Source organism: Scatophagus argus, chromosome 21 (genome assembly GCF_020382885.2).
Source record: "Scatophagus argus isolate fScaArg1 chromosome 21, fScaArg1.pri, whole genome shotgun sequence".
Classification (NCBI taxonomy): Eukaryota; Metazoa; Chordata; class Actinopteri; family Scatophagidae; genus Scatophagus; species Scatophagus argus.
The window spans coordinates 16326698-16353344 of NC_058513.1; the positions used below are offsets into that span (position 1 = coordinate 16326698).

At 44.3% G+C, this 26647-nt stretch overlaps 1 protein-coding gene and 1 long non-coding RNA gene across 14 annotated transcripts in view; one reads left to right on the top strand and one right to left on the bottom strand.

Moving 5' to 3' along the window:
* Positions 1-26647, bottom strand: part of tanc2b (tetratricopeptide repeat, ankyrin repeat and coiled-coil containing 2b) — a 126957-nt gene that overhangs the window by 86145 nt on the left and 14165 nt on the right. For 8 of the 13 annotated variants that reach the window (XM_046378297.1, XM_046378316.1, XM_046378300.1 and 5 more), the window contains 2 exons: positions 23615-23730; positions 3803-3910 (listed from right to left, as the gene is read on the bottom strand). The exons of 1 other annotated variant lie outside the window; for it this stretch is intronic. In XM_046378297.1, coding sequence (XP_046234253.1) covers positions 3803-3869 — 67 coding nt within the window. In that variant the 5' untranslated portion in view covers positions 3870-3910; positions 23615-23730. Of the gene's footprint in view, positions 1-3802; positions 3911-17289; positions 17440-23614; positions 23731-26647 lie in introns of those variants that run through there. 4 more of the 13 variants (XM_046378311.1, XM_046378305.1, XM_046378298.1 and 1 more) reach the window with 2 other exon arrangements.
* Positions 16155-17131, top strand: LOC124053267. Its single transcript, XR_006842122.1, has 3 exons — positions 16155-16282; positions 16741-16869; positions 16992-17131. It is a non-coding gene; the product is annotated as an uncharacterized LOC124053267 (long non-coding RNA).

A 26647-nucleotide genomic window follows, 5' to 3' on the forward strand; every position in this document is an offset into this window, starting at 1 on the left:
CAGGGGACATTTTCCTTCTCATTCACGTTGGCTTTCCAGATGGGTGTACTTGTATGTGAAACTGCCGCAGGCTACAGTAACAGTGGGCTGCCCTGTCTTAAAGAAAGCCTTACACACACACACACACACACACACACACACACATTGGTTGAAGTCTGATCTGCGTCTTAACGAAGAGGCTCAGCTCGAATGTGATATCTAAACACTGCTGCTGTTGTAACTGCAAGACATTCGTCCTCTCTGTTTAAACAGCCTGAATCTCAGGGTGTGAGATTACACAAACTCTTCACTGCAGATCTTGAAATCACAGATTAAGCACATAGGGGTCTAAGCTGAGGAGAAAAGCAGGAAGTGCGTGAGAACAAAACACAACGCATTTACCCCGAGATAAATAAAACACGAGGCTCGGTGGGAAGCACTACTTTCTGTCTGTCTCTGAAATCTGATTTACCTCATGTGATGATGCAGGATGACAGTCGGCAAAAACTGTCCAGTTGATGAGCTGTCAGTCCATATGATGTAATGATTACAGCCTTTTTGGTCTGTTTGTAAAAAAAAAAGTCAGCATGAAAAGGAACCAGAGCAGGACTAAAAGGCCACAATGGATCTTGTTTACCCTTGGATCAAACTGAAATGAGTCAAAATGTGTCTCATGAGACAAAACAGTGAAGCAGCATCTTAGCAGCCAATTATATCTTTAAAAAACAGTCTGAGGACAAAACAGGCTACACAATAGCAGTAGATTCCCATTCCTTGAGTGCGCTGCGACAGAGATTAACACACTCCAGCATCATCACAATCAGAGCCGCTTATCTGCGTTATTCAATTTAAAGAATGCCATTCACCAGCTTGGTAACTCGGGGCTCGCACAATTTCTCCAGCACAACTCAAGGGACATCCTGGCACATCTGTTGTCTTCAGATTAGCGGGGATATTCCCCTTCAGAGCTCATGGCATTTCCCAAGCCAGAAGCTCACCTGAGACCGCATCAAACACACGTGACGACCATCTCGTCTCACCATCGCACGTTTTGAACGCACGGACCAATTCCACGCACGGCGGCAAGTCCCTCTCTCTGAGGCGAGCGGTGGGACGAAGCTTTTTTAGCGCTCCCTGTCTGTCATAAGCTGATAAGTTATGATTGCCGGAACCAGTCCTGCAGATGTCCTTGGAAAGCTGGGAGAGCAGCTAAAAGAAAAGACGCCTGTGTATGTACGGCAGTGTGTGTGTGTGTGTGTGTGTGTGTGTGTGTGTTTGAGTGTGTGTGTGCCTTTTCGTATTTCCAGGGACACAGATGTTTCGGCGGAGGAGCCAGACTGAAAGATCAGCACTCGTCTGCTTGGAGGAGCAGATTCCCTGCAAAGCGACATCAACAAATCAAAACACTGGCGGGTCCTGCAGTCATGTGCTTCTGCTGGGTCTGCTCTCCACCTCACACATAAATACACAAACACGCCCGAAGCAGAAAGGAGGCAGGTCCTGTTAGCAGCACGTTCATGTAGGCCGGGACGCCTTGCAGTGAAGGACATGACCACACGTGTGGATGAACCAGAAGATGCACTCTGTAGATACTGTATGCAAATTGTCATTTTGAACGAAATGAAATCATCTGCAGCGGCTTGTGTGGAACAAAAACTGCAATGTAATCTCATTTTGTGTGTCATATTTCACCTAAATACGTGACTGCACTGACAAACCTGAAATGCAGCTCCTGTAGTGACAGTAAAAAGAAATCAAAGGCTTCAGAGCAGTCGGTTTCATAAAGCAAGACTCTGTCATCGGTTGATGAGCATTTTTATAAAAGTCAGCAGATGATTGCTAATGAGATGACTGTAGATGGAAAAGCGGGTTTAAACCGAGTAAGACTGATAACAACAGGAAGTCAGATGTCAGATGAGGGGTGTTTTTGAACTGAATGGAGGCCTGACTTCTTAAACTCCAAAGAATCACTTAAAAACTGACTACTGGGTAAAGTGCAGCCATTAACTCGAAACTCGAGGCTGCCAAAGAACATCACACGATCTGTAAAATTCAAAGATTTAACTTCAAATATGTGAAATCTTAAAAAAAAAAGTGGGTGGTCTATTCACAGGGAAAAGCCTCCAAACCCACTGCAAAACAGCTTGAAACACACGACATGAACACATTTACTGAAGTAGTCGAGTGAGGAGATGGCGACATAATACACTGCGGGATATTTCAAGCTTTACAAAATTAATTCGTCTGTGCAAATCAAGTTTTTGGCTGGTTGAAAGCTCTGAAAAGGCACATTTTCACACCATAATAAAGACCCCGGGACCCCGGGGAGACAGTTAAGAGAGAGGAGGTTGTTACATTGGCTTGGCAATAACCCTAAACTTATTAGATTCAAATAAGAGCAACTGTGTTACAAAATGAACACTGCAAGCTCTCCCAAGTGTTGCTTTTGGCTGAGATTATCTGCCACATCAAAAGGCCCCGCTGCTCTTTGTTGAGCTCTTCACGGGGATCGAGTGACAGTAATGCGTGTGCAGGAGCAGAAACGGCTTCGTGTGGCTTGGTTAACATGGTAACCGAGTTTTAATAGTCATTTCACCTGACAGCAGGGAAAATGGATGTACAGGTCAATCTGTCAACTGCACGGAGAAGTGGTTTTGATTCAGCTGTCTGCAATGCAATGAAGCTTAATACTTGATTCTGCCAATCAGAAATTGACAGAAAACCAACGGGGAAAATAAGCCCTGCAGTTATTAAGTACAGTATCTTAATGAATTTCACAGGAATCTTTTGTCAGCAATTCCTATTGGTGTAAACCAATAACTCCTATGAATACCATCAATTAGTCAACGTGAGCTGGAAGCAAACAAGCAGCAGAAAATGCACGAATGTGTGGATGATTTTAATGTGAAACGACTCACAACACCAATAACTAATGTCACCGCCCAAAGCAAGCAAAAAAAAAAAATCCTTTAAATCCTTTAATTAAGCCCTGCAAAGCCCTGCGACTGACTGGTGTCCAGTCCAGGGTGAGCCCCACCTCTCACCTGTGGTCAGCTGGGATAGAGTCCAGAAAAGAAAAACAGAAATAGAAAAATGAATGAATAATTAAGCCCTTCAGCTGTCCTGGCGTCTGCACTAATATGCATGATACAACAGCAAAAACCTTTGTTTTGACCTTGATGTGTTCAGAGGTTTGAGATTCGCCAACCTGCGAAAAGCGTCTCTCTGTTGAGAAGCTGCAGGAGCTGATGAGTTTGTTTTACAGGTAGATAAACCCTGTGTCTTCATTACAGCACAGGATGATGGCACAGGAAAGGAAAACGATCATTAGCAACACTGAGGTTCAAATCTCAAACCTTCTGGCGACAAAGCAGCAAGCCAATATCAAGCAAAAAAACAAAACAAAAAACTTGATGTAGAGAGAGCTCGACTGAGCTGGGAATCGGTGTGTTATGGCCACGTTACAGAGGCCGAACAATCAAGTGTTAAGTGAATGTATAGTCTCCACAGTGGACTGTGACATTGCGTTGCTAGGCATGTTTTTAAGTGCCAGTGGAAAACAGGTGTGAGTCTCTCACAACAGGAGGTAAAGCCACTCAAACAGCAGAACTGATGAGCTGGTCTGGGTCTATTTTAAGCAGAGTGCATGTTTCAAAAGGTCTTCAGCAGTCACAGATTACTCTTTAAGAACCAAAACACATTTCATCTCCTGAGCTGTGCGCCCCTGCTTCCTAAAATACATCGACGCGGCGAGTGACCGCCTTCTGTGCGAAGACAGGCAGATGCGTCATTGTTTGCGGCTGGCATCAGAAAGCAGACTCACCGCTGCTGCGACTCTTGCGGTTGGCCTTCCCTCCCGTCAGCAACATCTTCAAGCTGTTCCTAAACATGACTGCAGCAGATGCCCTGGACTAGACTACAGGAAAAAAATCTGTCAGGGAGAAAGAAGAGAGAAAAAATATTAGTATTTCTGACAATTTGAACAGCAGAATTCAGAAGTTGAGGACATAATTACAGATACGCTATATGGTCAAAAGTATTGGGACACCTGACAATTCCAACAACAAGGACTCTAATGACATTTTAAACACACAGACAGCTTTGTAGCTCTAACAGCTTCCACTCTTCTGTGAAGGCTTTCCACAACAGTGTTTCTGTGGGAATTTGTGCCCATTCATGCAGCAGAGCATTTGTGAGGTCACACACTGATGTTGGACCAAAAGGCCTGGCTCACAATCTCCGTTCCAGTTCATCCCAAAGGTGTTGGATGGGGTTGAGGTCAGGACTCTGTGTGGGCCAGTCAAGTTCTTCCACACCAACTTTGTGCACTGTGGCTCAGTCATACTGGAATAGAAAATGTCTTCGCATGCTGAAGCATTAAGATTTCACTGGAAGTAAAGGGGTCGGAGCCCAAACACCTGGAAAACAGCCCATACCTCACCTGAATTCAATAATAAAGAGTTGTGTCCCAATACTTTTGTCTATACAGCACATCACAGAAACACAACAAAACTACATTGTCAAGGCAGGAGGGCTACAAAAACATCACAAAGAGGTTAATGGGTGTTAGGTAAAGCTGAACTGTGGGAAATCTCAGTAAGCCACCAAACGAGGGAGCGATGAGGCTGCAGTGTCGTGGACTGAAGAACCAGAGATTGTAATTGCCGTTCGATGATCACAAAAATCAGGTAAATTGGGCAAACTGGTCAGGAGAAACATCTACAGCCGATGCCACCACTACATGGGACCCTTTCCATGTTATTGCATCCTTGTTATCAACAGATAATTGGCTTGCTTATCCATTATTTTAATCACCAACACATCCACACCCACAACAAATTCATAAATCAATTCTTGCTGTCTTCATGCATACTGATATAAATCTATGATATGGGCGGCTAACCAAAAACACTTCCAATACTGGCATAAAAAACAATCCCAGAGCTATAAGAGCGCTTGAATGTGAAGGCTACAACTGCTGACTCTGTGGTTACCATTATGACTACGGTGACTAAACACAGACTGAAAAACACCTGAATAAAACGAGACATTTGCTTCACCTTTAACAGACCAAGGCCATACCCAACATATAGCATGCAGAACAGACGGTTGGCACAGATAAAATAAACAATGTGTAGTACAGTATCGTAAAGCGACAGGCGTGGGAGGTTGGGCTTTCAGTACAAAAAAGGAGTTACACAGCTGACAGATAACACCATAAACCATACGACTGTCTTCATTTCTTCACTGCGGCTTGCTTTATCCCACTAATTCCTCCCCTCAGTCCCCCACTCTGCGACACACACACCCTCCCGCCACAAAGGCACACATATCTCAGCTGTGAGTAGTAAAAAGCATGGCAGCAGATGTTCTCCATTAGGTGGGAGTGACTCAGCAAAGCCCCACAGACGAGCTCCAGCTGAGGAGCCGGCTTTGGACCCAAACAATTCAAAGAGGAAGACATGGAAAAGCTCTCAAAAAGCCCTCCCTCTCCCAGCCCCCACTCCCCATGCTAAGCTACTGTTTTTCACAATCCCCCCTCCCCTGACCTTGAGAGGGGTCCTAAAAGGCTTCCAGGATCATAACGCCACAGACCATGCAAGGGACGCTGGGGAGATGCTGATGACAACGAGGAAACACATGATATTATGGTCAGGTGGGATCGTGAAACTGAGCCATAAAGCACAAGTCCTTGGCTTTACTGATTCACTTCTGAGTATGTTTTAGGAAGAATCTTGAGTCAAACCTAACGAATCGAGCCCAAATGAACTCTCCAGTTTAGTAGGGGCAGCTTCAGACTATCCTCCATCATGATGAGGTTGAACCTTCCATCTCCAGTCCCCGACAACGTTTTTATTAATACGTTTTCATCAGCCTGTCTCTGGCTGTGTCAATCTACAGAAGGCCTTGATGAGATTGAAAACTGAGTGCAATCCTGGCAGTCGCCAATTTGGAGCCGAGCTCAAGTGTGGAGAAAATAAAGAGAAAGAGAAGTCAATTTGAACAACAACAAATAGACCAGGGGGAAGCTGAGGGGAGCTACAGTAGCTGCCAAAATGAGACCAGAGCCAAATCACTTCAGACGCTTTTTGGAGATGCCTCCAGCTGTGTTTGTTTTGAAAGAAGGCCCGTGTTGACACACCATAAGTTATTCTTCTTTTGCAAAATGTCAATCTAAAAAGGCAGGAAGCAGAGAGAGAAACGAGCGGTGAGATGTCACCTGTCCGAGTTCGAATTCTTTCCAAGGCCAAGAGTAGAATTTACTCACTGGTGTGGGAGGAGCCTTCGCTGTGACTCTGCTGAGAGTCACATGTTGAAGCTTTGATCAAGCACAGGTTCACCAAGACGAAATAAAACCTCATTCATGTTGTAAAAGGGAAGTCTTAAGTCTAAACTCAGTATTGCTCTTCTAACAGTAACAACATTCTGTACAGAAGGAAGTACATGCTGTGTTACCAATATTAATACGGTGTGTGAAATTTCGGTCCAATTTCATGACTTTTCCAACTTTCTCCCTTCTTGCCACTGACTGGCTGGCTCGAGAAATAATTGCTGGTTATCAGCGGCAGTGATGGAGGATCCTCATGTGTGAGATGATCGTGAATCTAAAAACACTTTTGACAGCCGTTACCATTCCTCTCCCTCGTCGGCTATGCTGCCAGTAAAATCTCCCTCTCTCAAGGTCAATGCAAATGAGGGTTATTGCATTTTTATTGTTTCATTGTTTCATGTGGGCTCAGACTTACCAGTTCAGTTCGTATCTCAGGGGCTAATAATTCTGCCGCTCATAAAAACACTTCCCAACTGCTCTGATTTAGTGGGATCACAGACAATAAATATGAATGCTTTTGACCTCATTTGCAAAGCAGTGCAGTGTCACCCAGCCATCGTGACAGGTTCCACTAAATAAAAAATGAGCCCTGATGTGAATCAGTGGGTCCTCGAGGAAAGGCTGACATTTTATTCTATAACTTTTGGCCCAGATGGTGAAGCAGCCATTCTCCGGTGAAGCACAGAGAGCCCAAACAGTATCTGAAAGTGTATGAAGAGCCTCCTACAGGGCTGTCTATTCTAAACGTTATCAGCACCTGATATGATTGTCTTGGCAACTGAGCTGAGGCAGTGAGATAACAGCTGCTACAGGCAAATATACTCAACAAAAGACATGACTATTCTCTAATTGTTTTTAGAGAATTTTTGCAATTTTTGCTTAATTACATGGTCAACAAAAGGGCACAAAGTGTAATGTGGCGTTTTAATAATCACAGAACAAAGCAGCATCATGGCCACTCGCCTCTTCTCCACTAAAGTCTGCTGATGAAATATCGTCCTGCAGTTGCTAAAGGTTAATTTCCAGCTGCCTTCCCGTGTTACAGCCTCAGACGGCGCCTGCCCCACGCAGCTAATTCTTTCCAGTGTGTGGTCCCTTATGTGAGACTGTCCCAGTCCACCAGCACTTCCTGGCTGCTATGCTGAGCACCGTGACTGGAAAGAGGACACAATTTCATCACACATGATGCAAGTCAGCACGGCCTTGATTCCCCTCCGAGGCAACTACCTGAGGACTGGGTCAGGTTTAGTGTCTCACTGAAAGTACACTTAAACACACTCAGAAACCCTATGTTTAGAAACACTAAGAGCACAAGTGCTGCTTCACACAGCCAGGTAAGAGCAGGGCAGGTCAGCCGGAGTCAGGAAGACCTTGATAGATCTTTGAGTTAGGAATTCTCTTTTGGTTGGATTTATTTATTTGATTCAAGCAGCATCCCTGGATCTTACTTCTTGCTTTTTTTCTTTTTGCATATCTTACCTACAACCAATCTGTGCAATAAATAACATCATATGGTTTTATGCTGCTTCTCTCTCCCCTAAAGAGGCGGGTCATGACATCCCGTGGGTTGCTGCAATGCTGTGTAAGCTGTTTGATGCTGGGATCAATAGCCAACATTAAGAAATAATGGTGCACCATTTGGTCTTGTTATACCAAATGCTAAATCACTGGTAATCATGGGTCTTGTAGCAGTAATAGTAAAGGCTGGTGCAAACCTTAAAATGTAGGCTCTTCCCAGAACAGGCCTCTATTAAGTGCTTGACCACCTTTGTCACCTAAGGACCCTCATAGACGCACGGTGAAGCTCTCAGCGCTACGGTCAACTTCACTTGGATTAACTGGCACCGCTCAGCTTTGGGAAAGAACGAGTTAAAAGCCAGTTTAATCACGGCAGTCATTACAGCCGCCTCGTGATACAGCGACTCAAGTGATCCCTACACCTACCGGAGGGCTGGATGAAAAGCATTAGTCACATCAAAAGCGGCAGCGCTGGTTCGAGGTGGCTGAAGCGGTGACACATGCCATGAACGGCTACGTGGCGGTGGCGGTGTGGGCAGACTGGAATAGTCCAGATTTTCTTTTTACAGTCCAGGCTTTTTATTAGATTTTCATAGCTACTTACATCAACAAATAATTAATTATATCACGCTAACACTTTCAGACCCTACAAATTTTCAGTCAGAAGATGAAGACAGTTTACTCCAAAGTCAAAAATACATCATTTCCAGCTCACAACAAAACAGTCCTGATGATGAGGGGGAAAATATTTGATTTTGGCATGAACTGTCCATTTAAATAAACACTCCAGCAAAGAGGACTGTTTTTTTATCATGTAGGACCATGCGAGCCCTCAGCCCTGTGCCTGAAATTTGAATTCATTGATATTAATCATGCGCCTTCCCATGACAAGATGTAGACACCTCGTGAGTGAGTGTAAGGTGGCAGCAGGTCGCATCTATTGGCATGCGATGCAGCCGAGGCCGTGCGGGGAAACCTACACGGGCATCCACGCAACTCACCGCAAGTTCACCTCGGCATAAAACATGAGCGGGGAGCGGCTTATTATGTCTGGCCCGGTTAGCCCAGAGGCCACAAGGCATTCTGTGATTATAATACTAAATCAAAATCATAAAAAGCCATGACTCGGTAAGTACATATTGTAGCTTCAGCTCTCCATAGTGTGGCTGAAAGGGATGAAATACAGAGGACTTCAAGGTCTGGCCCGATAAATCTATTTCCATATGTACAGGAGTGAGCTAACCAGGCAAGGCTGTGGCAGCCAGAGCAGAAAATAGGCAGAGATGTTGCAGTTCATTTCTAGGGGAGGCAATCAATGTATGAAATCTTAGAGGACAGGATACTGAGTAGGCAAGTACTGAAACACACACACACACACACACAGAGACTCGCAGGTCGCCATAGAGAGACGACCACGCACACAGAAATGTACCCGCGTACACAGCTGAAGCAACGTTTCATCTGAGGGCGTAAGCACACACACACATCTCTGATTCCCACTCTCTCTGACCCTGTGTACCGGCCTTTGTGAAGGGAAGCCAAGAAGCAGCATGCTCTCACAGATAATGTGCGTAAGCGGATGCAGCCCATCTCAGGCTGCTCTTCCACGGTTGGGGCATGAAGCTCCTCCAGAGTGTCAGAAACCACTTAAAGGCACATTCACCGGCCCTGCGTGATGAGCCACTTTCATCTGGCCACCCGTCAGCGGCGCACGTGTTTGTTCTGATGGAAAATAAAACGCTGCCGACGCTTGGTTCATCTGTAAGACAAGACGCACAGAAGGATCACAGTCTCCAAAATGGGTCCACATTATGTGCCTTTTGAGCCCAAGAGACACGAGTGTGAAAGGCTTTAAACCAGCCTAAGTCCTTCAAATATGTTAGTTGAGCTTTAAACCTTGCTTGAAGAATTGCTTCGTCATGGCTTAATGTTGAGAATATTAGAGGATTAGTTTAGGTCTTACAACGCAACCCTCCTGTAGAAAGAATTAAATTTTTAATCACTAAGCCCCATCTAAATTTTTAAACATAAAAGAAATCCAGTTGGCAGCAGGTGCAGACGTCCTCTTCAGAGTCGAAGCCCGGACCGAGAGCCGCGGCAACCTACCATTAATTACAGAGCTTATTTACAATCAATAAAGTATCCTTTAATGGGGCCAGTGATGGCAAAGGCCAGTGTTGCAGGGCATCCAATAGGATTTATCTCATGTTACCCCTGGCCTCCAAATTAAAACTCGACTGAGAGGAAACCGCACAGACACAATCATAGAATTAGAGGGACGGGGACAGACGTTTCCCATGGGAGAGCTCTTACTGTGATTATCTGTAACACTGAAGCTACAGCAGTTGAAGAGCTGAGATGGAGGAACTTGTGCTTTTTTAACAGAGCCCATTGATAAAATTTAATTTTTCGGAGAGCCGAATGACTAGAGACATTTCAAGGTAAAATCTAATTTCTCCTAAAAGATTATAATAAGAATCTGTCTTAAAGTGAGTAATTAGGAGTCACAAATGAAAGAATCACAGCTCAATATTGTGGTTCCAAGAGTGTAAATCCCTTGAATGAAGCATCAACAGTTCGAGAAAGACAAATGGACTTGCCCTCAGGGACACACGTCTCTTGGAGCAATAACAGGAGAATCAGGCAGCCTGACTGGAAAGCATGACTGTCGGACCTTAATCAAATAAGAACAGTAGCAGAGAAAGGATTGTTCCAGAATATTTATCGTGAAACAGCAGAATAACCGAAGCCAAGCGATGAGCAACCCATCGATTTCCTCCCCTTGTTTCTACACACTGTCTTGCTTTCAGGGATCGGGGAGAAAGAAAAAGTGAGGGGAGCAGCGTGGCCGACGGACCTCGTGTTGCAGAGGCGCGTCTCTAAACACAGCAGAGAACATATTCTCACTCGAAAGGGAAAAGCAGGACTCAAGCTGGAGCCTGGCTCAGTCAGAGCCTCCTCCCTCGTTTTTCCCCAGCAGCAGACACCCTGCAGCATCAGACAGGGATAAATCACACGCCCATCTCCAGTTTGACGATGGCCGGGGGAGCAGAGTTCCATAAATCACACCGATATCAATAAGGGGAAGCGTCAGGCTCCGGCTCACGAGGTGAGAGGTGCACAGGGCGATGCAGAAACCACTTAAGGCTGCTGGTAACAAAGTTTCACTCCTGCCTCGCGGCAGATTATTTATTAATCTAGATGAATGCCCCCGCACTCGTTTCTCTGCAGGGGAAGGAGGTGATATCTGTATCCTGACACAGCCATTATCAGTCACAGATGAGACAGTTGTGGATACCAACGTGGCCAAGATTGTATGTTGCCAAGATGTATTGAATGTTCCTCAGCTTTTCATTATTGGTTCTCCATGGAACACGAGACCTGCTCAGATCACAGCGAAGAATTAAAGTTTAAGTTAAAGTTAAAATAGTTGATATCAGGGTTGTGTTCTGGCAAGAATGTGACAATACGATATTTATGGCTACAGTATATTGCAGTGCTGCAGTACTCTACCTTTCACTGTGCTGTATTTGTCATTCAAAAATGTCAGCGCATTTGCTGGTTCCAACATCTTAAGTGTAAGAATTCTGCTGCTTTTCTTTCTTGTTTATGATGATGAGTACGTGAAGAGAAACAAATTTGAAAAACAACAACACAACACAACAATTTGAAAACTCCTGGGAAACTGTGATGAGCATTTTTCACAATTTTAGATACTCTGAAGACTAAACAATCAACTGATTAATCATGAAACTATCGGCGTATTAATCAATAATGAAGATAATCGTCAGTAATGCTAGTAAAATGTGGTTAACTTCTTCCTTTCTCAGTTCACCTTGTCAGTTTAAGGACAACACCAAACGAAGCACAGCCACAAATCTTTAAATGTAAGCTATTAAATAAAAAAATACTGTTTCTGAGAATCAACACAGAATCACAAAAAATTAACCTGCTATCAACCAGGAGAACTTTATGTCCAGCCAAACGTTCAGAGAAATAAATCAGACTTTAACTTGGGGATTCCTGCAAAAGCTCCTCCTGTTTTGCAACTCTATAGCGATGGATACGAGTTCGGTATGTTGTCACAAACTGAAAAGCTGTTACTCATCTACCCTCCACTGACACATGAGCTGCAATCTAGACCTAATGTCAGCACACCATCTATGACCTCAGGCTTCGAGAGTTCAATGCTAAAGAGCAAAGGCGACATTCAGCACAGCTCTCAGGTTCCCAAAGCAACATGTTCACATACAACACTTCCATCTCTTATTTGACCTTTCAAAGTAATGGGCCTACACGCTTCTGGTGGGTCTGAGTCAGTATGTCCTCACTGATGGACCTTTATTAAAAGTCCATACTGCTTAGGCAAAGTTGGGCTTAATTTGCTTCTTCTCCAGCACTGCCCACATATATCCAAGTGAATTGTTATGTGCTCTGGTTCCCCTTTGGGGAAATAGAAGTCCTCCTACACAGGCCAACTGGCACACACTTTCATTACCAAATTTACACCCATTTTAAACCAGCTTAGATCTCTAACGCTCAAACCTATTCAAAAGGAAGCGACTGAAATAGTACGTCAACCTTTATCAGGGTCCAAGAGAGCCAAGCGAGGGAGGACGCAATTCATTGCCTTTTATTTTCCCCTGTTTGTTTTAGTGGATGTCTGGGCAAGACCAAATAATGGGATGAAATACTGTGAGCCATGTAGGCAGGTGTAGAAAATTCTCCGAGCCAGGCCTAGGAGGGAAATAAATCATCTAAATGCATAAAACCCATTTAGTCTCTCAGAGCTGCATGACCACAGTTTTTTAAAGTTCCGTTGCATGTCTCCTTTCATAACCTCTTCAACGGCAGACAGTGCAAAAGCACGCATTTGTCAGTGATTAATGAAAATGTATTTATTCCCCCGCAGACATCAAAACAGCAACGACTGCCGAGCCCTGATTCTAATATGTTGGGAAGGTGCTACTTTAATGTTCCCTAAGCAACAACAAGCGACTGTGTGGACTGAGCAGGTAGAAAGTGAGACACTGGAGTAAGAGGAATGAGCTGCTCGGCGTATTCCTAATTGTGATTATTTTCTGTGCGGTGGGGTGGGAGGGGACTACTGTAGTGATGTATCACCACCCTCAATAAATCTTACCAGATTAACATTTAAAGCTGAGCAACAGCAGATGAAGCCGGATGATGATGAGAACAGTCAAATGCTGCCTTAAAAAGCTGAACCCAGAGAGAAGGATGGTTTAACGAGACTGTTCAATTAATCTCACTGACTGCTGCTTCCAGTCCTCCCTCCACTACCTTTCTTCATCCAGAGACCTCACTGCTACACCTGCTGGCCATTCAGAGGTGCTGCTCTGCACCATCTGCGCCGACACACTGAGCAGAGGTGCCAGGAGTCACATCAATGAAACTATAAATCTGAGCCTAATCCAGATAATAGCTGTTCATCTTCTCTGCTGACATATGACACTGACATGCCCATCATCTAGTCTGTAGAATACACAGAAAATTTTGTTTTGCATAAATCCACTCGGAGGATCCCATTTGTATGCCTCTGGCGTCCTGATCCTGTTCAAACAAATAGACCAGAGCTTCGGGGAGAAGAATGGCTCAGTGTTTGACAGGCAGCTTAAAGGGGCAAACAGAGTCGTGACATGAGGAGGGAAGGTCATCCTGCAGAGGGCCACTAACGGTAGATAATCAGCGCTGGCACGAGCGCACATTAGCATTCAGATGGAGGTATTTAAAATCAGCCGGCGTCTCCAGTCCAGGCAGGCGCCGAAATTAAATTCCTAGAATTAAAAAGGCCGAGGTCCCATAGCATCTCCTGGTGTCCTTCACGTCACAGGAATCTTCCTGTGTGCTGCAAGTGACATTTGATAGCTGAGACAACAGAGCTGCAGGGTAAATAAATGATCTCTAATCTCTCAAAGTACCGTACAGTCCCATGCAGAAGGGGGCCTTAAACTGAACAGCTATGTTGGTAATAAAAAAAAGCATTCACCCTTGACAGCTTATTATATTGTTTTACAACACTAAATCACAGCGAGTGTAATTTGACACTGATTAACAGTTAAGGTCAACCTGGTGTAGCGGCAAATGCTCACCCGCCACTGCAGAGACCACAGATTTGATTTGTGGCAGCCGTACCTCTGGACTGTGCTGTCAAAGGCGCAAATAACTGGACGTGTTCACCAGTGGGAAGCCTGCAGGGGATCGTTTCACTGGGGAAGAGTCACTTCAGGGGGTTGGTCAGGGTGGCAGGACCTGAGAGGAAAACCTCTTTTTGCAGCTCCTCACTGGCAGGTGAGACGTTGCACCAAGGCTGGATCACCAACAGGGCAAAGCAGGCATCTGCCGCAACGCTGTGAGAACCTCGGGGGCCCCTGAAGCTCCAGTCCTGCTGTGTCAACTGGTTTGTGCTAATTAAGCTGAAAATTTGGACGGTAACTAAAACACAGTATCAAATGACAAGATTAAGACCTTGAGCTGGGTCCTGTTTTATTCCCTAAACACAAGGCCTGCTCTTAAAAAATTCAGCTTTAGGACCTTCATTATCTCTAAACGAAGGTATTCAAGCATATTTCTAGGATTCTGACAACGTAAATTGAGGATGAAAAAGAGAAAATAAATATCTTCATTTAAATTAAACGCATAGTTTGTAGTTTCTGCCTCGAGGGGTCTGACAGTAAAATAAAATAAAAAGCCAAAGCAGCATGGGATTATGGGAGATGAAGCCTGCAACTAATGAAAATGTAGCTGACGTGACTCAGGCAGAAATGTTTACTGACAAGGTGATGTTTTAAAGTTAAATTCACTTTATGTTCAGTCGCACTTGCCCTCTGCCATCCTCACTCTCTGACTCTTAGAGTGGCCAAATGAAACTCACTGTCACCTTAAATAAAATAACTATTCAAGGTGACGCTGAATAGTGCTCTCTGGGTTCGAACAAGTTGAAAATATCGGGATAATGTACACAACTCAACAAAATACAAAACAATAGTCATGGGTCAGACATTTTAAGGCAAAAATGCTACATGTTGTGTGATTCAGTGTTTTAAAAGAAAAGAGGGATGAGTCCTGTTCTTTCTTTCTTTTTTTTTTAATCTTACCAGCCCTCTAAATTAAAGCACAACATGTGATAACTTCTCATAACATTCTCACACATCTTGTCCTGGCACAGCTGTCACATGAATTCAGTGCCAGCCTGAAGCTGCTTTCACACGGACTTGTAACTGCCTCGGTTAGCCTGACATAACCAGGCTTCATATCACACCCAAACGGGTTGATTTGGCCACTTCAAGGGAAGCGCTAAACAACCAACCAGCACAGGCTACCACTTTGACTAATTTTGTGTCAATGTGTGTATCCCATTAAAATTCATTTTCTCAAAATGCTTGACCACACGCCACTTAGCCAGAGGCCTGTTGAGGGCTTGTAGCAAGTTTGCATCTCCGAGCAGCAGAGCCAGATAGAGTGTTGGACTTCCTTGCCTTAGGCTATTGTGTATCAAGTGCAGCCGAGTAGTTGATAGGCTTAGCATGGCTTCGAAGTGGAGTAAAGCCACAAGGGTACTCCTGGGTTAGTTTCCTTCATGAACTGGCAGAGTTACAAAAGTCTTCATCTCAAATCAACTTAAAACAACTTTAAAAAGGGCACTAAGAGCGGAGACACTGCAGCTGTACAAGACATTTGCAGCTGAGATGCGCGTCAGGCTGCACGTCGAAGCTACAGCCACTACTGAAGCTCAGCTGTTTGCAGCCAGAAAACAGAAGTGTGGCATATTTGTTCTTATTCTGCACGGCAGCAATATAACTAACCACTCAGTGACAGCTGAGTGCTTCAACTTGCTGTCTGCAGTGAGTTTAATCAATAACTATACATAAGGTAAGTGTCAGTAAGGTTAGCCGTGACACTAAAGCAAGCAAAAAGTCCAGGTTACCGTTACAGTCACAAGAGCACACAGTGGAGATTAAGACCACACATTCATTTTGACCCCTTTTTAAATTTCAGCTTTTTAAATCAGGCACACATGGAAACATCACGGTAAAGATGGTGGTTATGGCAAAAAAAAAAAAAAAAAAATTTAAGGTAGAGTAAGGCAATTAAAAGATGGTTTATTGAATGGTTAAATTAAAGTTAAATGTAGATCTGCAACGGGATTCCTTAGGATAATCATTCTATTAAAATTCCTTCTATTATTATTATTCTATTAAATTTTCCATTGACGGTTGTGCAAGATAACAGAAACAGAAATAGTTGTCTGACTGTAAGTCAGGTGTAAGCGGTAAAAACATGCTTAAGGGGATCAAATTTCCTAAAGAAGAAAGACGTGTTCATGCTGTCTATCGTCAGATAGCACCGCTGACGTCAACAGAACCCACAAGGAGTCAGCCCATGTACCCGGCGGATCCCAGAGGGACGGGCAGAGAGTCATCAGACATTCAGAGGGTGAGTACGGTTTCAAAACCACCAGACGAGAATAGAACAGATCAATAGGGTACTGCCATCCATCCAAACAGGTGGAGAGAGGAGATGGAGTAGCTTAAGTATGTCAAAAGGGAACCCATAATGACATCTGGTGCTGACCAAATGAGTTTCTGCCCTTAACTTGGCCTTCCCGCTCATAAATAAGACAGAAAAACAGATCCAGTTGTCAAAAGTGATTGTTGACAACTGCCTTCACGTCTGGGGAAATAAGTCTGTGAATTACACATGCATGGATATAAATGCACTTGCGAGCAGAGGCGCACTGACTGAGAGATTAATCTGCTTCCCGATGAATTATGCATTCGATCCTGTATTACCTGTTTAGCGCCATCATGTTCACATTCAGTCTGTGCAGAGCTTCATTGTCCACTTTGAATTAGCAGCAAACCTCTCTAATTTCCTTTCATTTCATCCCTCAGACAGTTTCTACAGGAGATGGCTTCATATAACGGTGAAAAAGAGCCGCTGACAGGTTCCAGGAATGCACCGTGTTACCGTCTCTTATGTGATCAGCCTTGCTTGTGGAAAGCAACCAAAAAAAAATGTAGGTCTACAACCAGCTTCAGCTCTGTCATTACAAATGTAACGTGTGCCTTAAATGCTTGTTTCTGACATGCATCTCAAGCTTCATAAATGCACTTTTCTTTTCTTTTCCTTTTTTTCCAACCAGACCATCAATTCCAGAGCCAGCGCTACAACACCACAAAGAAAAGAACACATTAGTGTGCCTCACAAGGGCAATGATACCTTCAGGGCTGCTATTTGTGGCTATGAATCTGGATCTGAGAAGACGGTTTAAAAGGAACGAAGCGAGCGTGGGCAGGAGAGAGAAAACATCTTAAATTACTTGCTCTTCCAGTTCAGCCCACCAACAGATTGCTGTCAGGCTGGACTGACGTTTGATGGAAAGCGCAGACGAGACCACAGAAAAAACGGAGACCCAATTAGCGTGTTAGCTGGCCACTGACCTCTGATGGCAATTTGATGACCACCAATAAAAGTCTCCTAGATTCCCAGTACCGTCGCTCCTTGTGTCAGTCACGTGGCTCAGGCACAGAGCTGCAGCTTTGCTCCCACGTTCGCATGTTCCCATGAGTTTGGCTTGTAAGAAACTGCATCTGAGGATGACATTAAATCTCTCACACGGATGCTGGCAATCATCCATGCTGTTTTCACTTCAGCAGCGATGCGATTTAGTGGCTTTTAATTGAAAGATACTTATCACAAGTCACTTCATTAAACGACTTTGATTGTTTTCATGTCACATTGCAATTATTTGTCTTTTGTTATTATGAGTAATCCAGAGTGTTGGCTTGATGAGGCTGTGGTGGGAAAATTAATGAGCTATTCATGAAAGAAAGGGCATCTTCACTCTAGTCTAGTCCCTATTCATTTCACTTCATCGAGGCAGTGTATTCGCTACAGGAATACGCCATCCTCTCCTGAGAGATAACGTCGGCAGGCACTGTGCACGTGTCTGTGTGTGTGTGTGTGTGCAATGTGTGTCCTCGCGCACGAGACGAAGACATGTGAACCTGCCAATCGGATTGAAGATGATTAAGCGGCGAATACAGAGACGAGTTCTCCGCCTCGTCCAGCAAAAGAAGCCATCAGCCGAGGGTGAGGAGGTATTATGCAGATGCAACATGCAGAATCCACGTCCAGTCCTTCCCCTCCGCTGAAGGTCACAAGACGACAGATGAGTCTGCCTTTTCGTCAGGCCTTTTGCCACGCACATTAGCAGGCTCAGCCAGCCCTTGCCAACATCAGCAAAAGAAAAAGGCTATGAGCTATTGGCCTCTTGAGACAGCATGTGTGAGACTGGCACAGTGTATCCACACTCAGGGCGAGCAGCACAGAACCAACAGGACGGAATTAGAAAAGAGAAAATAATCAAATGTCCGTCAGTGAATCGAAGTACTGCTACAGACGCATGCATATTCTGTTCGCTGAGTCAAGATTTCCGGCCTTGCAGTAGCCGAGGGAGGATGTGCTGTAGGTCAATTGCAGGTGATTTAGAATTACCATCACCATCTGTTTTGGCTCCACTGATCAGCAGGAGCCTAAACCTTTAATTATGAATAAATTTCACATCACAAGTGCACACCGACATTGAAAAGGAAAAACTCACGTGGCATTCATTTACATTTCTCTGCGCATGAATTACCAATTAATTCTTTAAAACTGAAGATCAGAATACAAGGTGGTGGTCGGCTCAAGGTTGGCTTTCATTATTGGACTTTATAGAGGCAGGCTGCCCAAGAGAGACCGCCTTCATAATGGACCCCTGCCAGACACTTTGTCCACAAAATAATTGGCAGCAGCCACCACACGTATGTATGCTGTGTGTGTGTGTGGTTTCAGAAGTCATGTGTGTCACTGAGGTTAATTATCACAGAAGTCTGAGCGTCTCTGATGTCTGGACTTGAATCAATCTTGGGCCACAAAACCAAATCAGTCCATATTATCATCATCATCAGGTGATCATCCATTCGCTTCATTTGTTGCTCTTGTTGAAACTGTTAAATGTAGTTAATATCAAATCCTCACAAATCGGTCCCTTGGACAGAGACGTCTGACCTGTAATGAATCAAACTGAAAAGTCCTTGTGAAACTGACAAGAGCTAAAATGATTCCCTTAAGAAATTACTCAACCAAAACAGAAAATTTATCAGCAGCAAAGAGGAGTCGCTCTTCGAGGTTCCTGCTCGTAGAGGGTGAATATTGGCTGCTTTTATCTGTTGTTATATTTCTAAAAGTCGCTAAATGTGTTTGCTTCTTGAATTTTGAAAAAACTAGTTGGCCAGCTGCGTCAAACTGTAATAGGTGTTCTTTACTTTTCCCGACATTTTTCCAACAAAATAATTAATTGAGAAAATAACTGGCAGATTAGCCAATGACGAAAACAATGGTTAGTTGCAGCTTCAAACCAGACTAACGGGGACCACCCACACATTCACTCCCGGCTTTACAAAACAATTAGCTCCCCCTCAAAAGCACGCTTGCTGGCAACTCTTTTCGTTTTTTTAATGTATTAGATTTTGGGGGAGGGGAGGCAGCTGTTCGTTGGGCCCAGCTGTCAATGATGGCTGGCGGAGATGAGAAGGGAGGAGTTGATTTTGAACAAACCTGTGCATACATGGTCCCAGAGGAACATCACTTTGAAGAATCCTCTCAAAAGCGCAGATGATGGCTGATGCCTCTGTTTACCTCTGTGCCTTGCAATCCCATGCACACGTTGATTATGCCGAATACTGTGACGGAGACGCGCCAACCACGAGTGACTTGGCAAAACGAGGCTCGATGTGAACTGTCTTGATGGTGAAATTTTCAGATTTGAGACTTGGGTACCTCAGCAAGTCCATTTACACCCACAGGCTGACATCCAAACACAACACAACAAATTGCAAAGGAAAAATTGAAATGCGGTTAGGCCAGGGATGGAACAGATTATGATTTATAGGCCTAAACTGCAGGCCTGAACTTAATTTGACAGGGTTTTTGAGAGAAGTGGTGGGGTGAAAAAAAAGTCCAGTTTTTGACAGAAAGAAAATTAATTCGCAACAACTATGCTGGGCCGAATCTTCCCCCCACCTCACACACACACACACTCTATTATTATGCATGAGGTGAACAAGAGAAGAAGGAAATTGTGGTGCAGCTCAGCTCAGTTCTGAACTACAATGCAGATTTGATTTTCATGCCGTCCACGCGGTGTTATTTCTCAAACCATACATTAGCACAGACTGATTTCTGTGCCCTTCATTTCCTGTGCTGGAGCTCGACTAGAACACTGTGGACTTGCAAGCTATTACGGAGACCACTGGAAGCCATTATACTTAATGACTTCGCTTTAAGATGGACAACTGAAGTCTGTTGTTAAATTGAAGATTTAGTAGTACTAGCCCGGACATTTTTTTCTTTTCTTTTTGAAAAATGACATTTGAAAATACTCTCTGCCAGTGGTGCATTAGCACATAACAACAGTTATTTTATTCATTAACACAGCAGCTTTCTGTCAGTCACAGTTTTTTGTCATCTGCACTCTGACTGAAAATATAAATGCATAACTCTGCTGAGAAAACAAACACAGAAAAAGCCTCTCAACAAAGCCCTTACAACTTCCAATGCCACCCCCCCCCCACCAACAGAGTGACTCCCCTCCTCGAACGCAGCTGCCTCCCATCTCAAGCCGCTGAGTCCAGAGACAACCGACATGTCCCTCTTCAAAGCCACCAGCCGCAGATGTTTTAATGAGCTGCATGGCAACTCGACTAGTTTGTAGCTATTAGTGTACAACCCAGAAGACACTGTAGAGCATTTCCTTTTACACCAGTGATGCGTCTGTGAATGAGTAAGTTAAAAAGTGCTGGCTTTCCTGGTTGTCTCCAGGCTGAGGTTATCCTGGAAGTTCATGCTGGATCCCCACCTCTCTGCGTTCAGGCTGGAGTAGCTCATGCACAGTCCCTCACCGGCTCCCCTCCTTAAGTCCTGACTCTGTTAGCTGGAATGCATGACTAAGCCAGAGGTAGCCCTACCAGGAATTGAGGCCAGGTCTCTGCGGGTGAGACCAGACAAGACGGAGGCACTTTTCTCAGTCTTTGTGCAACTGTCTTTAAAACAAATGGGCCGTTCAGTGAGCCAAGTCTGAGGCTTCTCTATGCTGTTGAGGACAAAGCAACGACGTGCATCCTACCTGCATCATGTCCCTCACACATTCCAGCGACTTAAAAATAAACTCATCTGCTCTAAATCTTCATCAGATTTGTGACTACAAGTCCTGACAGAGCACAAAGGGAAACTAGCCTACCTACCGCCATACGAGGATGACTACAGAACCAAAGGAACGAGATCACGCCAGGGGAGGGCAGCTCCCCCACAATTCAAACAGAATTTATCTTGCATGTAAACTGGTTTTCGTCACAACTGGCTGTCAGTGCTGGCGTTTGTGGGTTTCAGCGTGTCAGATCTGACACAGCTCCCCTTCAGTAGCTGTGGGCTGCAGCTAACCACCCACACATCCCACTGGGGAGCAACCGTCTTTCCTCAGATCCCCTTCAAACACTGATCACTCTCATCACTGTCCCCTCCAGCGCTCAGCAGAGATTAACAGCCTGAAACATCTGATTGGTAAGGCCATCACTAATACTATCCGAAGAATGCAAATGCAGTTGCCTTACTGTAGCAGGAACCTGAGGCTTGTAGAAATTAGTTACTCCGGCTTGCCCACATGCTGCAAACCACCACCACCAAATGTTTCCACAGGGAAACAGCACATCACGTTTGACGACATGCACAACTGAAGGACTAAAATCCAGTGCCTCGTGTGCCTGGAGGTGCTGTCAAGTTTGTGCATCTCCGCACCAGTGACCAACACAGGAGCTGAGTCCCGTCACTCACAAGCTGACAGATCACGGCTGCATGCCAAAAGGGACACGGCAGCCTTCCTCTGGTCCACGAATCACAGGACATCTCTGAATCAGTGTGTGCGTGAGGCTGCTTAACAAGAGAAAGCTTGGTGGAGGGACAAAATTAATTTGCTCACGAGGATGTGTAACGTGCAGGAGATGAAAACTGGAAGGTTTTAAGCATATAACCCCAATTAACGACTCAAACAAAGAAATTCCTTCCTCAACCTGTAAAATGTGAGTAATGCAGACCTTTGAGCCGGTTTATGGCATGATTATGATTTATGCCACCTCCTTAGCAGCACACTCGCAGACTGGCTCTCTTTTGTGTAGCCCCAGCTTCACGCCGGTGGAATCTCAGAGGCAGAAAAGAGCCAGTGTCACGCGGTCAGAAGGCATTTCAGTCAGACAAAAATTTGTGTCAGCACTTTCTCCCAGGGAGCGAGAGGCCAGCGCTCAGAGCTGTTAGCCTCTTTCTCAGAGGAGAGCCAGAGTTTAATGGGACTGCTCTTCCACACCATTTGCCGACCCGCATCTTACAGGCCACAGCTGCACATATGTGAGCCAGCGACTGTCACTATGCATACCTCTCTGCAGTCGGCGAGCCCCACGCTCCCTCTAACAGCTGACAGAATTTGTTGGTCTTCAGACACGCTGCAGACATAATGTGTGAGGATGACACCGCGTTAAATGCTGATAATGAGGTTGGAGAGGTCACTGGCAGACGGTTTTGCGAACTCCTTACTTCGTTCGTTGGCCGAGTCAATTGTCTTACCAACTCCTGGTGCTGCCACTGTCACATTCATCCCGATTATGACAGAACCGGAGGGCCTTACTCTTACTCTAAAACTTACGAAAGGACTTTAGATCTATTTCAGAGTCAAACAACAATTTCACGGCTGGCCAGTCACAGAGTAATTACATATGGCCCGAAGCCAACGCATCGATCAGCACTCGGGACACTCAAAAGTAAGACTTTTTCTGACAGAGGGCCTCTGCTGAAGAGATGACAGCACATACTGAAAAAAATTCACGATGGAAACAGAATCAGGGAACATGAATCCATCACCTGATGATGGAGTTTCTAGAGTTTTTCTGCCTCTCCCACAGGCGTGTCACAATTATTTACGTATAAAAGTTAATGCGTTGTTGACTGCTTAATTCCAAGAAAAGTCTTGTTAAATTTGGCAGCGCTGCCGGCAAGCACACAATTAGATTTCTTAATCATCTCAAATAACAAACAAGTTTGAGTCTAAATTAATTTAGAAGAAAAACAAAACGAAAAGTAGGAGCTTTTATTGATTAATGTCAACCATCAGGCTGTCAGCTCCCTGCCTTTGATGATGCTCAGTATTCCTAGCATATGACGTAGCATAAATGTGGTCCATTTACAACAAGTGCTACATGTTTACCCAGAAACTTGACATGACATGTACAGACAAGGTCAAATGATTTCCTAAAGTCTAAAGACACAAAGAGAAGATGGTGTTGACTGATAACGCAGCCACAGAGTGTGGTTTACACGAATCACACAAGGGTAAACGATCATTTTAAAAGAACTTTTAAATGATCAAAGGCAGACTGACTACTCTTTCAATTTCAGGGATTAAATGAAGAAAAGCACAAACAGTCAAGTGCAAGTTTAGCCGTGAATCCATCCAAATCACCACACACATAACAAATATGCTCACAATATGAGTCACCTTCAAAAACGGCTTCCAATTTCAATCGTTATTTGCTCCTTCACTTGCAAACACAAGGTTAATAATGTATGTATTGTTCTGCCATTGTTACTTCACAAGATGACCTCGATGTGGTGTTGCAATAGGTATAAAAAGGTCCCGGCTAAGTAGCTCAAGTGCCATAAAACTTCGAGGTGACTCACCATGAGCAGACAGCACGCAGGTCTTCAAATCCGGCTTCGATGGCAGGGAGGCGCTACATTTCGCTAGGCTGAACCACAGTCCAGATCCCTCTCCAGAGGGGGCACCCGGCAGCTCTCTACAAAGGCAACCACAGTGAAATAAAAACGCTTGGACTGAGAGAGAGAGAGAGAGAGGCAGCCTTGTACTGACACACAGGAGAAGACGCAGAGTCTGTGTCTCAGCCTTCGCCCTGCCGGTGATCTTTTCCCAACAGAGAGCGCAAACAGTGGCTGCTGATGTAAACAACGCCGCTCGAGACATCTACAAGGGCTGCTTGTCAAAGGACAGACTGGGACAGTAGACAGTTGTCACCCTCTTCAGGGGGCGGATCTGACATAAAGCACTGCTTTCAGAGTCGGGAAGCAGCACTGCTGAGTCCTAAAGCACTTTGACCAAATTTGTCATTATGCCATTAGGTGGCGAGTTAAGGGCGGAGGGGGAGGCGGGACCCCTTAGCCGTCAACACTAAAATGAAAGGGAACGGAGGCACGCGAGCTGAAAAATGACATGTTTGGTTGTTTCACCCTCGTAAATAAAGTCCATCACACAATATGTTAAACATGAGGACAACCAGAGTCTCTTTGACGCTTTTCACATTCTCTTTAACACTGCTGTAAAGCGTGCAGTAAAACAAACAACGGCCCAAATTAATCTTTACAAAGAATAATTAGTTAAAGCTGCACTGGCTCACAGAAACATATGTTCAAGTTATCAGGCAGTCATATAAACACAATTGGCATTTAAGCTGCTCTATAGAGAATAACTTAGCCCACACTTTTTGGAAAGACGACACTGAAATATGAAATTCAGCTGTGAGAGTACAACAACAACCAATTCAAAAAAACAAGTGTCCACACCACAAAAAAATGTCTCTCGTTGTAATTCAACAAAGTCATTCAAGGTACAGAGAGTCCTCACACAAACCCGTAATTCAGCCAAATCCTCCAGTGTCGAGGCAGCCGATTTCCTCGTGCTCATACAGATTTTCAGAGGGAGCAGAATGTCATTTCTGCACAAAAGAAATCTTCAGACAAAACTCACAACACAATCATCACGTTTCCTCAAGGGTGTCACACACGTTTTTTTTCATTTTCTAATTACAGCTTGCGCTCTGTAGGGAAGACGTTCTAAGACTTTATCTGAATTTCACACTGAGTTGCCAACACGTTCATTAAGCTGAACCAGCCAATGGGAGTCTAAGTAAGTTACAGCGACAATAATGAAAAACTGTAACAAAGTCGTATCTCTTCAAGTGTCGGTTTGATTATATTATATATTGATGATACAGGAAAATATTTTTTTGTTGGTGGCTTCGAAGGCTCGCAGGGGGGAATTTAAATAACTTCTGTCAAGCTGTGCTTTGGGTAACATTTGCCTTTTTCTTTTTTTTTAATTTAAAGTGAATAAAATCCCACACAGTGATCTTTTAATGAAATGCCATCTCCTCAGTCAAACACTATTTTTCTATATTTTGGATTTTCTTTAATTTTTTTTCTTGCTTTGCTCAAATAAGAAATGTCTGAAAAAGGTCTGACTGCGTAAGTTGTTTTTATATGTGTGTGTGTGTGTGTGTGTGTGTGTGTGTCACTGGAGAAGGTGGCTGATGGTTTAGGGTTAAAGAAATATGGCCATGAAACCTTTCCCAAGGTCGACTCCCCTTGTCACTTGATGCTAAAAGGGTCAGCAAGGCCGGGCAGCTGTTGCCACCCCCAACCCCCTCCCCGAGCTGATGATGATTAGAAGAGAAACACGAGCAAAACACCTCCCTGCGCTACTCGTCTGGTTAAAGACGATATGGATTGCTGAGGCACAAACGAGCTTTCAATTATTAAGAAAAAAGAAACATCCATTTAAATCTCAGTCCCATAGAAAGCCCTTTCAAACCCCAATCATGTGGCAGAATGCATAATTCTCCTTTGTCCACTGGGTTTCTGTATTATTAACTGAAAAGGCCAGAAAAAAAAAACCCCAAAAAAACGATCAAAACAAATTACGCCAGCAACACTCCGAGTCCCCGTTTCACTGATAAATATGGCATTTAAGCTTTCCCTCTCATCTCCTTCTCAGAGGCCATGATTGTTTAAGCTTTCATGTAATACAAATGCCTCTGTGTAAAGTCTAGCAGTTCATGTTTGTCCTCTCACGCTGCCCTGTTTCGCATCAAGAAGAAACCACTGCTGTGTCTCAGACTCTTTCTGCCTGTTTGAGAAATAGGTACTCAGACAAATTGGCCTGCTTAGACCAGACTCTGATCCCTCCCGCCCATATTTTCTCTAAGCCAAAGGTCTGGGAAGTAAAACACAGGTCACTGTGGACCAATTACTTACAAAAAGAGAAAAAAAGAAAGAAAAGAAAAATCACCTACCATTGTTACCATCAATTAATTTAGGTTACAGTGGCTGAGACAGTATATCAAAAGAACAAGCAAAGAGGCATTTGGGGCTCCCTTCACTGTGTATTGAGAGTAAAATCAATGCTATCGTTATTCCACGTCTCAGTCTGAGGTCATACACGAGGCAGTCGATCGCAGTGACTTTTAGAAAGGAAGGTGCTCTAAAAATCTCCTTCTCCTTAATGCTGGTAGGATGTGATAATACAGTTTATTGTTTAACAGTAATACATACATGTTTTTAATTACCGTTATAACAAACATACTGGATTTTTTATTATCTTCTTCCAAAAACGGTCTACTAGCACAAAACGCTAAATCACTCGTGTTAAGTTGAATAAGTCTGACGACGTCACCTCCACCGCCTCCACCTTCTCTTGTGTTGTGTGTCCATGCTCATCAGCCAGCAAGACGAACGAGTCACAATGAGAAGATGGACATGCAGACTCCATCACGTTCCTGAGCTTCCAGCTGAATTTCAAACTCCTTCACCTTTGCAGTTTCCACCCCTGCCTTTCACTGATGTTGCTGATCGGTTCCTTGTCGCCTGCTTTCCCACACTCGCAGCGCTCAGTAGTTCTTCACTGTTACTTCGGGCACAGTT